General features: G+C 45.6%; 1 protein-coding gene across 3 annotated transcripts in view; it reads left to right on the forward strand.

The window, feature by feature from the left end:
* The window catches only part of gfra4a (GDNF family receptor alpha 4a), a 97,270-nt gene extending 85,177 nt beyond the window's left edge, over positions 1-12,093 (forward strand). For 2 of the 3 annotated variants that reach the window (XM_058076956.1, XM_058076957.1), the window contains exons 4-8: positions 5,454-5,793; positions 7,739-7,848; positions 9,968-10,102; positions 10,256-10,419; positions 11,102-12,093. In XM_058076956.1, coding sequence (XP_057932939.1) covers positions 5,454-5,793; positions 7,739-7,848; positions 9,968-10,102; positions 10,256-10,419; positions 11,102-11,266 — 914 coding nt within the window. In that variant the 3' untranslated portion in view covers positions 11,267-12,093. The remainder of the gene's footprint in view (positions 1-5,453; positions 5,794-7,738; positions 7,849-9,967; positions 10,103-10,255; positions 10,420-11,101) is intronic. The other variant, XM_058076958.1, reaches the window with a different exon arrangement.
* The last annotated feature ends 1,615 nt before the right edge of the window (positions 12,094-13,708 follow it).

Genomic DNA, 13,708 nt, shown 5'->3' on the forward strand with positions numbered 1-13,708 from the left:
GTGCTGTATAGTATCCTGGATGTCTCTCATCTCATAGGCAGCCTTTTACTTCCCTCTCGTGGTATTCTGTGCTGATTCGGGCTCTTCCCCGCTGTGTGACCACGTGAAGGTCACATATGAAGAATGGAAGGAAGATGGCTGGTAAGCAAGTCAATATGGGGGAGCATGCCAGCATGATAAAGCGACTGGAGGCCTTTTGGACGCCACCGCTTCCGCTTAAATGACACCGCAGCGACACCACGGGAGGTCACACATGCCTCGCATCTCCACAAGCTGATTTGCCATGAAGTGTCCATTCACGGTTCCTCCAACGGCCCTCCTCCTCTAAGACCACGGCGCCACCTCGTCGTGCTTTAACTAATCAGTCACTTATGTTAATCTTGTTCTGCACCAAAGACGTTTTCAGCCATTAGACTGGAGGAGCTTATTAACAGGCTGTGTCATCAGTGCATTGGACTTGTTTATGGACGAGCGGCACATCTCTAGCAGCACATCTCTAGCATCACTCTAGCATCACAACTCTAGCATCACAACTCTAGCAGCACATCTCTAGCATCACTCTAGCATCACATCTCTAGCATCACTCTAGCAGCACATCTCTCGCATCACTCTAGCAGCACATCTCTCGCATCACTCTAGCAGCACATCACTCTAGCACAGGGGTGGGCAAACTACGGGCCGGGGGCCACATCCGGCCCGCCAAGTGTTTGAATACGGCCCGCCCGTTCTTTCCAAAGTATTTCATTTAAAGTCAACATACAAGCTGGCATCATGGCTTGAGACGACATTTTCATGGTTTGGCGGTTTGATCAATTTCGTTATTTGATGCGGTCTGTTGTTTACAAAGTGCTCCTGAAAAAAGGGACACGAGCACATAATAATAATATTAAATAATAAATTTATTCTTCTTATTATAAATTGATAACGCACTTTACATCAAATAAATGATCTCAAAGTGCACATATAGCAGATTGCATAACGCTTTTACAGATACAATAATTTCATTATTTGATGCGGTCTGTTGTTTACTAAGTGCTCCTGAAAAAAGGGACACAGGCACATCATAATAATAATAATAACAAACAATAATGCATTTATTATTATAAATTTATAATGCACTTTACATCCAATAAATGATCTCAAAGTGCCCATAAAGCAGATTGCATGACACTTTTACAGATACAATTTTAAGATATGCCTTTATTTGTCCCTCAGTGGGGAAATTTGTAATCATTCAATCATTCCAGGTGGCCTCTTACGTGTAAAATATCGAGTCTGGCCCCTCGTCAATTTTGTTAAATCAATGCGGCCCGCCAGTCAAAAAGTTTGCCCACCCCTGTGCTAGAGTGATGTGCTGCTAGCGTGATGCTAGAGATGTGCTGCTAGAGAGATGCTAGCGATGTGCTGCTCGAGTGATGCTAGAGATGTGCTGCTAGAGTGATGTGCTGCTAGCGTGACGCTAGAGATGTGATGCTAGAGTGATGCTAGAGATATGCTGCTAGCGTGACGCTAGAGATGTGATGCTAGAGTGACGCTAGAGATGTCATGCTAGAGTGATGCTAGAGATATGCTGCTAGAGTGATGCTAGCGATGTGCTGCTCGAGTGATGCTAGAGATGTGATGCTAGAGTGATGTGATGCTAGCGTGATGCGAGAGATGTGGTGCTAGAGTGATGCTAGAGATGTGATGCTAGAGCAGGGGTGGGCAAACTTTTTGACTCGCGGGCCGCATTGATTTAACAAAATTGACGGGGGGGATTATGTAGTATTTTACATGTAACAGTCCATTTTTACACCTATATTTTTACACATATTTTACATGTAAAAGTGTCATGCAATCTGCTATATGTGCACTTTGAAATCATTTATTTGATGTAAAGTGTGTTATAAATGTATTATTATTATTATTGTTATTTTTATTAGAATTATTATTGTTATTAGTTATAGTAATGTTATTATATTATTATTATTATTATTATTATCATTATTATGTTAATAATAATATTACTACCACTATTATATTATTATTAACAACAATATTAATATAATAGTAGTATTATTATCATTATTGACTACAACATTATTATTATTATTATTATTATTATTTGTATTACTATTATTGTGCTTGTGCTCTTTTTTCCAGGAGTATTTTGTAATATTACTACCATTATTATATTAATATTATTAACAACAATATTAATATAATAGTAGTATTATTATCATTATTGACAACATTATTATTATTATTATTATTATTATTATTATTATTATTATTATTATTATTATTATTATTATTATTATTACTATTATTGTGCTTGTGCTCCTTTTTCCAGGAGCATTTTGTAAACAACAGACCACATCAAATAACGAAATTGATAAAGCAGCTACCTCAACCATCGAAAAGTTGGCCCAAGCCATGATGCCAGGTTGTACGTTGAGTTTAAATGAAATACTTTGGAAAAAACAGGCGGGCCATATTGAAACACTTGGCGGGCCGCATGTGGCCCCCGGGCCGTAGTTTGCCCACCCCTGCTCTAGCATCACATCTCTAGCATCACTCTAGCACCACATCTCTCGCATCACTCTAGCATCACTCTAGCACCACATCTCTCGCATCACTGTAGCATCACATCTCTAGCGTCACGCTAGCAGCACATCACTCTAGCATCACATCTCTAGCATCACTCTAGCACCACATCTCTCGCATCACTCTAGCAGCACATCGCTAGCATCACTCTAGCAGCACATCTCTAGGATCACTCTTGCATCACATCTCTAGCATCACTCGAGCAGCACATCACTCTAGCATCACATCTCTAGCAGCACATCTCCAGCATCATTCTAGCAGCACATATCTACCATCACTCTAGCAGCACATCTCTAGCATCATGCTAGCGTCACTCTAGCATCACATCTCTAGCATCACGAGCAGCACATCTTTAGCATCACATCACTAGCAGAACATCTCTAGCATCACTCTAGCAGCACATGTCTAGCATCACGCTAGCATCACTCTAGCATCACATCTCTAGCAGCACATCTCTTGCATCACGCTAGCAGCACATCTCTCGCATCACGCTAGCACCACATCTCTCGCATCACGCTAGCACCACATTTCTCGCATCACATCTCTCGCATCACTCTAGCACCACATCTCTCGCATCACGCTAGCAGCACATCACTCTAGCATCACAGCTCTAGCATCACTCGAGCAGCACATCGCTAGCATCACTCGAGCAGCACATCGCTAGCATCACTCTAGCAGCACATCTCTAGCATCACTCTAGCATCACATCTCTAGCATCACTCTAGCAGCACATCTCTAGCATCACTCTAGCATCACATCTCTAGCATCACTCTAGCATCACATCTCTAGCATCACGCTAGCAGCACATCGCTAGCATCACTCGAGCAGCACATCGCTAGCATCACTCGAGCAGCACATCGCTAGCATCACTCTAGCAGCACATCGCTAGCATCACTCTAGCAGCACATCTCTAGCATCACTCTAGCATCACATCTCTAGCATCACTCTAGCATCACATCTCTAGCATCACTCTAGCATCACATCTCTAGCATCACGCTAGCAGCACATCACTCTAGCATCACATCTCTAGCATCACTCGAGCAGCACATCGCTAGCATCTCTCGAGCAGCACATCGCTAGCATCTCTCTAGCAGCACATCTCTAGCATCACTCTAGCGTCACTCTAGCATCACATCTTTAGCATCGCATCACTAGCAGAACATCTCTAGCATCACTCTAGCAGCACATGTCTAGCATCACTCTAGCAGCACATCACTAGCATCACGCTAGCGTCACTCTAGCATCACATCTCTAGCATCACTCTAGCATCACATCTCTAGCATCACTCGAGCAGCACATCGCTAGCATCTCTCGAGCAGCACATCGCTAGCATCTCTCTAGCAGCACATCTCTAGCATCACTCTAGCGTCACTCTAGCATCACATCTTTAGCATCGCATCACTAGCAGAACATCTCTAGCATCACTCTAGCAGCACATGTCTAGCATCACTCTAGCAGCACATCACTAGCATCACGCTAGCGTCACTCTAGCATCACATCTCTAGCATCACTCTAGCATCACATCTCTAGCATCACTCTAGCAGCACATCACTAGCATCACGCTAGCGTCACTCTAGCATCACATCTCTAGCATCACTCTAGCAGCACATCTTTCCCCAGCTGCCCTACTCCAGGTGAGATACACCATTCTTACATGTGAGAAAACACCTTTTCTGTCTGACACCCCCAATTGATGGGTCACATACTACCATACTCCTACCTTTGAATATGAAGTGACAGAAGCGTTTTTAAGCTAAACAACATTCAAATCAGCCCAAAAAGAAAACTCCACCCCAGTCCTCTAGGTGGCAGTCATGCACATACGCAAAATGAAGACCTTGAACTGGGTCGGCCCCAAAATGTCATATCCTTCCTCTCCTCGTGGACATTCTTCCCCAAAGGTTCACACGAGTGTGTTGTTGTTGTCCTTGCATGAAGCCGCTAAGAAACAACATAAACATGTCTTCTTTTTAAACATGTCTTTTTGTGTTGACATGGTCTCGGCCGGAGCGCAAAGAAGTGTAAATCCTCCTTGTTGGAGAGCGACTGACCCGCCCGCCACACTTTGTCATCCCTAAAGCGTCCGTACTCGGTCCTCGCCGGCTTTGCCGCTAAGCCGGAAACAAGCGGTGCACTGTGGCGCCTTGTTAGCTCGCCCTCCGAGGCCATCCATATTTTATATGACAGCTCACAGACAGGCGCACTTGCCAGGAGACGCGACGAGAGCAGGTTTACACACTAATGAGCGGCGTACCTGCCGGAGGAGCCCGGTGTCATCATGGCCGCATTGACTGGAGGGGGTCACCGGGGGAGGAAGTGATGATGGAGCAGGCAGGACGGCAAACAAATTGCGGTTATGTGAGGGAGTTTCCTCGTGTGGCTCATTAGCGGGGAAGTGTCACGGGGGGCAGGGCACCGGGGTGGGCGGTCTGGGGAGAGGGTGAGGGCACCAGAGAGGCGGCCATGGAAGCAGGTGGAGAATGTGGAGGATCGCAATGAGGCCGTATGAGGACGTCAACGCTGGCAGGAAGAATGAAAGGGCAGGAAGCACAATTAGGGGCCTTGTTGATGGAAGAGACACTTTCCAGCCACGCCAGTCTGCATTAACCCGGCAGAATGAAATATTCAGCCATTAGAGCGTGGCCGCATACAACATTTACACGCTTTTCATGTTGTATTCATGGCAAAAGGGGCTGATTGGTACCTTATCGTCCGCGTTTGGGCTGACTTTTGAGCAGGAAGACCGCAGAGGCGAGGGTGTCAAGTCAACAACATCTGCAGCTGAGGCGGGAAGTCATTGCTAAACATTGGCTGGGAATTGATGCTTCCACACTGCCGGGGATGAAATGTTCTCTCTCTGCTTCCAGAGTCTGAAGTGACCACCGTCAACCGTTGCCTGGACGCTGCCAAGGCGTGCAACATAGATGAGACGTGTCAGAAGCTCCGCACCGAGTACGTGTCGTCCTGCATCCAGCCCTCGGCCCGCTCCGGACCCTGCAACCGGCCAAAGTGCAACAAGGCGCTCAGGAAGTTCTTTGACCGCGTGCCGCCGGACTACACTCACGAGCTGCTCTTCTGCCCGTGCACTGACACAGCGTGTGCCGAGCGCCGCCGCCAGACCATCGTGCCGACGTGCTCGTACGAGGACAAGGACAAGCCCAACTGTCTCGCCCAGCTGAGGGTCTGCAAGGCCGACTACGTGTGCAGGTACACCTCTCCTTCTTCATATAGCGCCCCCCCCCCTCCTGTTATGGCTCCTGTACTGCCTCTGAAGACGGAAAATTGGAAAATTCTGTGTCGATGCTGTCCATGACGAATACGAACAAGGTTAAAGAAAAGCAGCATTTCTATACTAGAAGTTGAACTAATCCGTTCCAGTGTCAAACCATGCACCCATAGTCACATACTGACGTAAGTATCGATGATTTGACTCACTTTTAGAAGGTGCTTTGAAAGCAAATGACTGTACAGCGAATGCCTTGTCAATCATTTTGATGTGATCAGATATCGGAATGATCTAAATCGGTATTTTTGTGCTTGTATGATGCCCAGATCGAAACTTTAAAAAAAAAAGAAAAGACACAAATATTGTGCAAGAAGAAACACATTTTCTGGTAACACTTTACAGTAATGTACACAAAATTAGAGTAGTTACCCGAAACCAACTGACCCAACACTAACCACTACTCATTAGTTCCTCAGTAACTGCTGTATTTTTGTGTACTTTATTGTATTTTGTATTTTTGAACAGAATAGTAATTCAAATTAGTGATGTCCGATATTGGCTTTTTTTTGCCGAAAATGAACCACTAATATTCGGATAAATAATCATCATAATGTGTTATTTTTCATTCTGTAAAATTGTGGAATTTGCATTTGTATTTTCCCACAAACAATTCATACTGTCTGTCAACCGTTTGCAGCATTTCTTGAAATGCTGGCTTTTCAACAGCGTTAAAGAGCAGCATTTCTTTTGTGATAAAGCAAACTACATGTTTTTTTTTAACTTCCAGGATCTCCATGTGTAGTTCTTGTTTCCCAGATGGGAAAACTGGGTCAGGTGGATAAGTCCGACAGTCCATCCGGGTTCATGGACTCACCTTGCTCGTTCGCTTTGAAGACAAACTATGACCCCACGGGGACATTTTGCTTTGGGAATCTTTTCCCTTCCAAATGACTCCTATGTTACCTTGCATTGCTCAGCGTTGCTTGCTGCACTCTGTGTGTGAATATGTACTATGTTAGAGGCCCCGCCTCCCCCCGCCTCTGCTTATCCGAGTTTTCATATTCTTTTATTTCTTATTTGCGTTGACTTCGTTTTGACGCCGCCAACCCAATCTATGAATGTTACATCTTTCCATGCACTAGTCCGCTGCAGTTCACAGCCGCTTGTGTTGACAGATTGCATCAAGCAGTAAAGTTGTTGTGGCGTGCATCCGCTGGCTTTATGGCGTCATCTTTTGCTGAAGATGAGCTTGATGAGAAGATGAGAGCACCTGAAGCTAAAAAGAGGATAAAAAGCCTCACGCCTGCTAAGTTGCGGCTGTGGCTTCCACACGTGGTCAAATATTCATGCGGGAGATAGATTTCCCATGCACTTTGAAAGAGGCTCAGGCGAGCCAACCTGCGCTTCCCTGCCGACGCCAACAGGCATGGCGCACGATGGCGGCGATCAACGCGTACGTTTCATTCCGTTTTTGCTTTCATTATCTCAACGGCGTGGAGGTAGCTTTAATTGTTGCCTGGCATCATCTCGTCTGAGTTCAGGAGGGATTTTGAACAGAGTGAGATGTCGTTAGAAAGGTTATCTGTGTTTCATTAAGAACTTGAATGACACCAGATGCTCCTCAGGCGTTTTCCTCCCCAGCCATGAAGCTCCTTCTTCTTCAAACGTCACCAAGACAAAGAGCTTCATCTGGGAGCGTCATCCATCACTACTCATTCTCCGGCGCCTCTGTCTCTCAGCCGCCAGCCAGATTTAGCCACCCGACTGTAGAGGGCGGCGTGAGCCCGTGGGCACGATGTGATGTGACAGGGGGGGGGGTGGCACCCGGCGGGGATGGGAGTATAAACACCAGTAGACAATGAGATATGAAGGCCGTGGTGGCCTCATACAATGATGATGATGATGAGTGTTTCCACGCTGTCGCAGGTCTCGCTGGGCCCAGTTCCAATACGACTGCCATCCCTGGGAGCAGAGCCCCAGCGGCTGCAAGCAGGAGAACCATGGAGCGTGTCTGCTGGCCTACACCGGCCTCATCGGTGAGAATCACTCACGGACCGCAAGGATCGGAATGTTCAGGAGTGGATTAGAGTTATTGACTTTTCCTCGGACGCCGACATCCACTCCTCGCGTGCAAAATGATTAGTCACGTTGTATTTTTAGTCTTTCCTCTGTTATTCACGGACTACGAGCGATAAAGATATTTGAACGTCGACGCCGTATTGTTAGGATGCCGAGGAGGCGGTCGATCAATAATCTGTTCATGGCAAAAACAAAGCAGGCGACTGTTGGTAAACTCCTCCAGCCTAACACAGCGAGGACACGTGCACGTTGACACTCGAACGCATCACCGCCAGGCTGCTGATCCTCAGAAAGTGAAAGTAAGAACTAGAAGTCTTAATATTGACATGAAAGGTTGCTCCTGCTTGGCTTTTATTGATTCTTTTAGGTCTCATTTCATTCCCCAATTGAGGCTTTTGCTGGATTTTAGGCTGCTGTTTGTGTTCTGGTACATGAGACTTTTTGGTGGAAGATCCGACTTACCACTAAACTGGACTAACGTCAGTCTAGGAACAGAACTCGTACGCAACCCAAGGACCACCTGGACCTGATGGTCCTGCCATCACAAGGCAGTCTTGTCTTATCAGGTTCATATTTGGTCTACCATAACCCAACCCTAACCTTAGCCCCAAGACTAACCCCAAACCTAACCTTAGCCTCAAAGCCAGCGCTGACCCTAACCTTAGTTCAAAGACTAACCCCAAACCTAACCTTAGCCCCAAGGCTAGCCCTGACTCTAACATTAGCCCCAAGACTAACCCTAACCTAACCTTAGCCCCAAGACTAACCCCAAACCTAACCTTAGCCCCAAGACTAAACCTAACCTTAGCCCCAAGACTAACCCTAACCCCAACCCTAACCTTAGCTCAAAGACTAACCCTAACCTTAGCCCCAAGACTAAACCTAACCTCTAACCTTAGCCCCAAGACTAAACCAAACCCTAACCTTGGCCCCAAGAATAACCCTAACCCCGACCTTAGCCCCAAGACTAACCTTAATCCCAACCCTAGCCTGAGCCCCAAGACTAAGCCGAACCCCAACCCTAACCTTAGCCCCAAGACTAACCCTAACCCCAGCCCTGAACTTAGACCTAGGACTAACCCTAACCTTGACCCTAACCTTTTTTTGTCCTTGTTAGGACCTTGAATTTTGCGGCAGCTTTTTGACAAAGTAGCAGTAAAAGTTTCAATGTTTGTAAACTCCTGTTTTCACTAACGTTACATCAGCTGATGCCTTTAGGAATTTTTCATCAATATTTCAAATGTTTTTACAACCTGAACTGGAAAAGGAAAAGTAGCCCATTTCAACTCAAAATCTGCTCTACACTCATCCATACGCTCATCCATACGCTCATCCATACGCTCATCCATACGCTCATCCATACGCTCAGCCATACGCTCAGCCATACGCTCATCCATACGCTCATCCATACGCTCATCATACGCTCATCCACAGGGTCATCCATACGGTCATCCATACGCTCATCCATAGGGTCATCCATACGGTCATCCATGGTCCATCGGTGGAATTTCTCTCCTGTTATGTATATCAACTTCTAAATGGGGGTTTTAATATTATTAGAGACCTCCAGGCATGAAATAACACCCCTATAGGCACTTATGACCTGACGTTGGGGGTTTAATAGAGAGGACAAACACTGCAAGGCTGAATAGAAACTAAAACTAAAACAGTAGCTGACTAGCAGGAAGGGAAGCCAATCATGTTTGGTGAGTTTTCTCTGCTTATTGATCGCTACCCCAACCCTGCAGCGAGGCCGAGATCAAGAGGAAGAGGATGAGGATGCTGATGCTGCATCACCGCACACGTGATCAACACATCTCGTAGGGACGCCATGTTAGGAAGAATTAGCGTCTTGGTGCCGTGTCTTCTCGTCTTCCAACATTCCAACACACTTCCCATCACACTTCCCATCACACTTCCCATCACACTTCCCATCACACCAGCTGTGTCACCTCAAGATCTTTCATGTCTGGACTAAAGTATTGGGACACTCATTTTCCGAACTTGGCACGTCCCATTACTTTTGCCCACAGCATTTCTACACCCTAATGTGTGTGTGTGTGTGTGTGTGGTCAGGAAGCACCATCACCCCCAACTACCTGGACAATTCCACCTCCAACGTGGGACCCTGGTGCTCCTGCAGCGCCAGCGCTCACCAGCGGGAGCAGTGTGGAGACTTCCTGGCGTTCTTCCACGACAACGTCTGCCTGAGTGAGTGAAAGATGGCGGAGACGGTGGATTCAAATGATAGCGTCGGTGTCAGTGTATGGAATATGGGATATGGGATATGGAATATGAATATTGCTTTCATGCTGACCACAACAATGATGACACATGAAAGAACATTTCTTCTTCTTCTTCCAGAGAACGCCATCTTGGCCTTTGGCAATGGCTCGGATGTGAAAAGCGGTGGCGCTCAGCCCGGAATTCCCAGCCCGGCCGTGCACTCTCACTGGGCCACCAGCGCCGCCCCGGGCGTTTCCATGGAAACAGAGCAGAACATCCTGAAAGCACAGATACCCACCCAAGTGAGACCTCCTCTTCATTTTCACTTGAAGCAACTTGCTGTAAGACGATGCGCTCTTGGCGGCCATGTTTGAATAACGAGCAGACGTTTATGATAAACGACAATACATGCCGACGTTTTTAGGCCGTGTCGGAGATGGAAAACCGTCGGTTAAAAATAACCAGGACTCTCACCTATAGGTCTCCTAATTTACATCCTTGTTCCTCCATCCTTCCGAGGCTGTAGTGTTTTTGTAGGACGCTAAATTAGCGTCAAAACAAACGAGGCCAGAAAACGGACACCATAAACAGCTTATTAAAATGAAACCCTTGGCTCTGCATTGTTGTGTGAGTCTGCATGGATGATACTGTAAATGCTCATTAGACCGCCACTTGGCTCACCATCTATCTATCCAAAAAATAATTCGATATTTATGCTGATATGGGGCCCATAATTAGCGCTAATTATCGTAGCTGCAATGTCCTGCTGGAATCCTTCCCCGTGACCATCACGTGCGTCTCCACGGTTCACTGGAAGACAAACCTAGATGGGAATCTTCAGTCACATTGTAGCCGAGAGCTTTAGTAGGACTTCAGGAGGTTTGCCACCAGCTGCTTATAATGATCTTGCCTTACAGTTTCCAAGAAACTCTGATGCAAAAAAAAGTCAGTCAAAAATGACCTTTGTCCCTCCACTCGTTCAAGGTCAATGACAACGACAGATTGTGGGGCGACGAGGGCGACGCCACCCTCCCTTCCCCCAACCTCTCGGACCGCTCGTGTGGACGCCGCTGCTCCTCCTCGCCGCTCCTGCTGGGACTCAGCTGGCTGATGATGACGACGATGATGAAGCTTCTCAGTTGCCACTAGGGGGCGTCGCTCTCGCCGGCCGTCGCCATTGGCAACACCGCCGACCTGGGAGGGGATAGGACCTGAAAGTGGGCGGGACCAAGGTTCCTCTCCCTCTCCCAAAAAGAGCAACCACTTTTTGTCTTTTTTGTGAATCATGACTCGGCACTTTTCCGTGCGGCCACCAGACGGACGATCAGGAAGTGCGCCGTCCATTTCCTCCTTTAAAAGTGTCATGTGATGCACAGAGTGGATATAAATAACTTGAAAGAATATAAAGAGAACTTAATTATTTTGCTGTCAGAAGATCATTTCCGTGAGTTCTCATTGTGACCACAAGGGGGCAGGACTGAGGCCGCCTGTGTCGACGTGTACTCGTTGGCGTGGAAGCCTTTTGATGGACAAACAAGCTGAGCGTTGTGTTCATGTGGATGCTAAAATACCTTTTTGTGTTCTTCATGTGTTCACATCTCCTCCGGTCCACGCCAAAAGCACAACTTGCTTGCACAAATGACGAGACGACGCGTGACCCGGATCCGTTTCCCGATTGCTGGCCTCGCCAAGAAGACAAAGCTCACACTCGGGTGTCTCAAACGACGACACGTGTTCCTTTTCCACTAATTGTGTGTTTTTGTTCGGCAAACATTCAAGCTTGGAGTTGAAAAGAAGATGACATTTCTGATGTGGTGGTGAGGTTGTCATGACAAGCAACCAAGCAACATTTAATGACCGAGGATGAAATATTCGTATTTTTCAAAAAAGACATCATCTTCAATGTTCTTCTACAAATGGTATTTATTATTGTGTTGTTTGACACGGTCACTCAATAAAGTTCAGACGTACACTGACTTCAACATCTCTTTATTAGGTACACCTGCACTAAATTTGGTGACATCCCAAACCCGAGACCAAACATATGTTCTCAACTCTCACTACTTTTGCTGGTGTCTGGGGACTCAAAAGTGAAAGCACGTATTGATCTGAAGTTAGTGTTCCCAAATGAAGGAGTGAAAGCTCAACTTCCAGACAACGTGATGGTTTTCACCGTTTATCCCATCAGGCTCCACCTTTTGGCTGTGAGCTTCCATGCACTGAAGCTGGAGCTTCAATGGGGACTTACCATAGATTTACCACAGACCTACCAGACTTACCATAGACGTACCATATATTTACCATAGACCTACCAGACTTAAGACCTACCATAGACCTACCAGACTTACCACAGACTTACCATAGGCCTACCAGACTTATCGTTTATTTACCATAGACTTACCAGAGACCCACCATAGACCTACCATAGCCTTACCATAGACTTACCATATATTTATATATTATACCAGACTTACCATATATTTACCATAGACTTACTATAGACCAGGGGTCGGGAACCTTTTTGGCTAAGAGAGCCATGAAGGCCAGATATTTTAAAATGTGTATCTGTGAGAGCCATATACATTTTTTAAACATTGAATGCAATAAAATGTGTGCATTTTTATGTAAGACCAACAGTTTTAGATATAATGGGCTCTAATTACGTAGACCAGGCACACTACCCCACGCCAATGGGGTGTGGCCAGCACACTTTCGTGAGCAGCGCAGTGTCCAATAATAAATCAAATACTTGCTGCCATTAATGCAACTTCTGCTGCTGCATGGTTTTGAACCGTATTCAGTACACGTATTTCATTCTTTTGGCCATCTTCACCAGAAGGCTTGGTTCTGCAGCTTTAGCTATTTGACTAAAGGAGGAAAGTTTACATTTACATGTTTTTTTGACATCTCAATGACCGAGGTAGACTACAGCATTACCCAGTAATAATCAAGTTTTGGTGTTTGACCTGGAAAATATCATCAGGAAAGATGGATATGGTTGGCCGTATTGCAGTAGAAAATAGATGGACGAATTAAAATGCATAAGAAAGTTTTGATTTTTAATATTATTTTTAACAGTCATTTCTGTGATGTTCACTTTAAAATGTTAGCAAAAATACATTTTTATTGTGGTAAGAAATGCTTGAGAGCCAGATAGTGTCATCAAAAGAGCCCTACCTGGCTCCCGAGCCATAGGTTCCCTACCTCTGCTATAGACCTACCACAGACTTACCATAGACCGACCATAGATTTACCATAGACCTACCAAACTTACCATTTATTTACCATAGACCTACCACAGACTTACCATAGACCTACTACACCAGGGGTGCTCACACTTTTTCAGCATGCGAGCTACTTTTAAAATGACCGAGTCAAAATGATCTACCCACTACAAAAATGCAAAACATCTATTTATTTTCAAATGTATTGAGGATTATTTGTACGTACAATGTATGTTGATGTACCTTACATAACCAAATGAGCCAATATTGCAAAACACACATAATTAACTTAAAATTTTTTGTAATTACCTGAGTTTACTTTGATGACTTGCACTGAATTGAACCAGCCAAATGTTCATCAGTCATG

The sequence above is a fragment of the Doryrhamphus excisus genome, chromosome 7 (genome assembly GCF_030265055.1).
Source record: "Doryrhamphus excisus isolate RoL2022-K1 chromosome 7, RoL_Dexc_1.0, whole genome shotgun sequence".
Lineage (NCBI taxonomy): Eukaryota > Metazoa > Chordata > Actinopteri > Syngnathiformes > Syngnathidae > Doryrhamphus > Doryrhamphus excisus.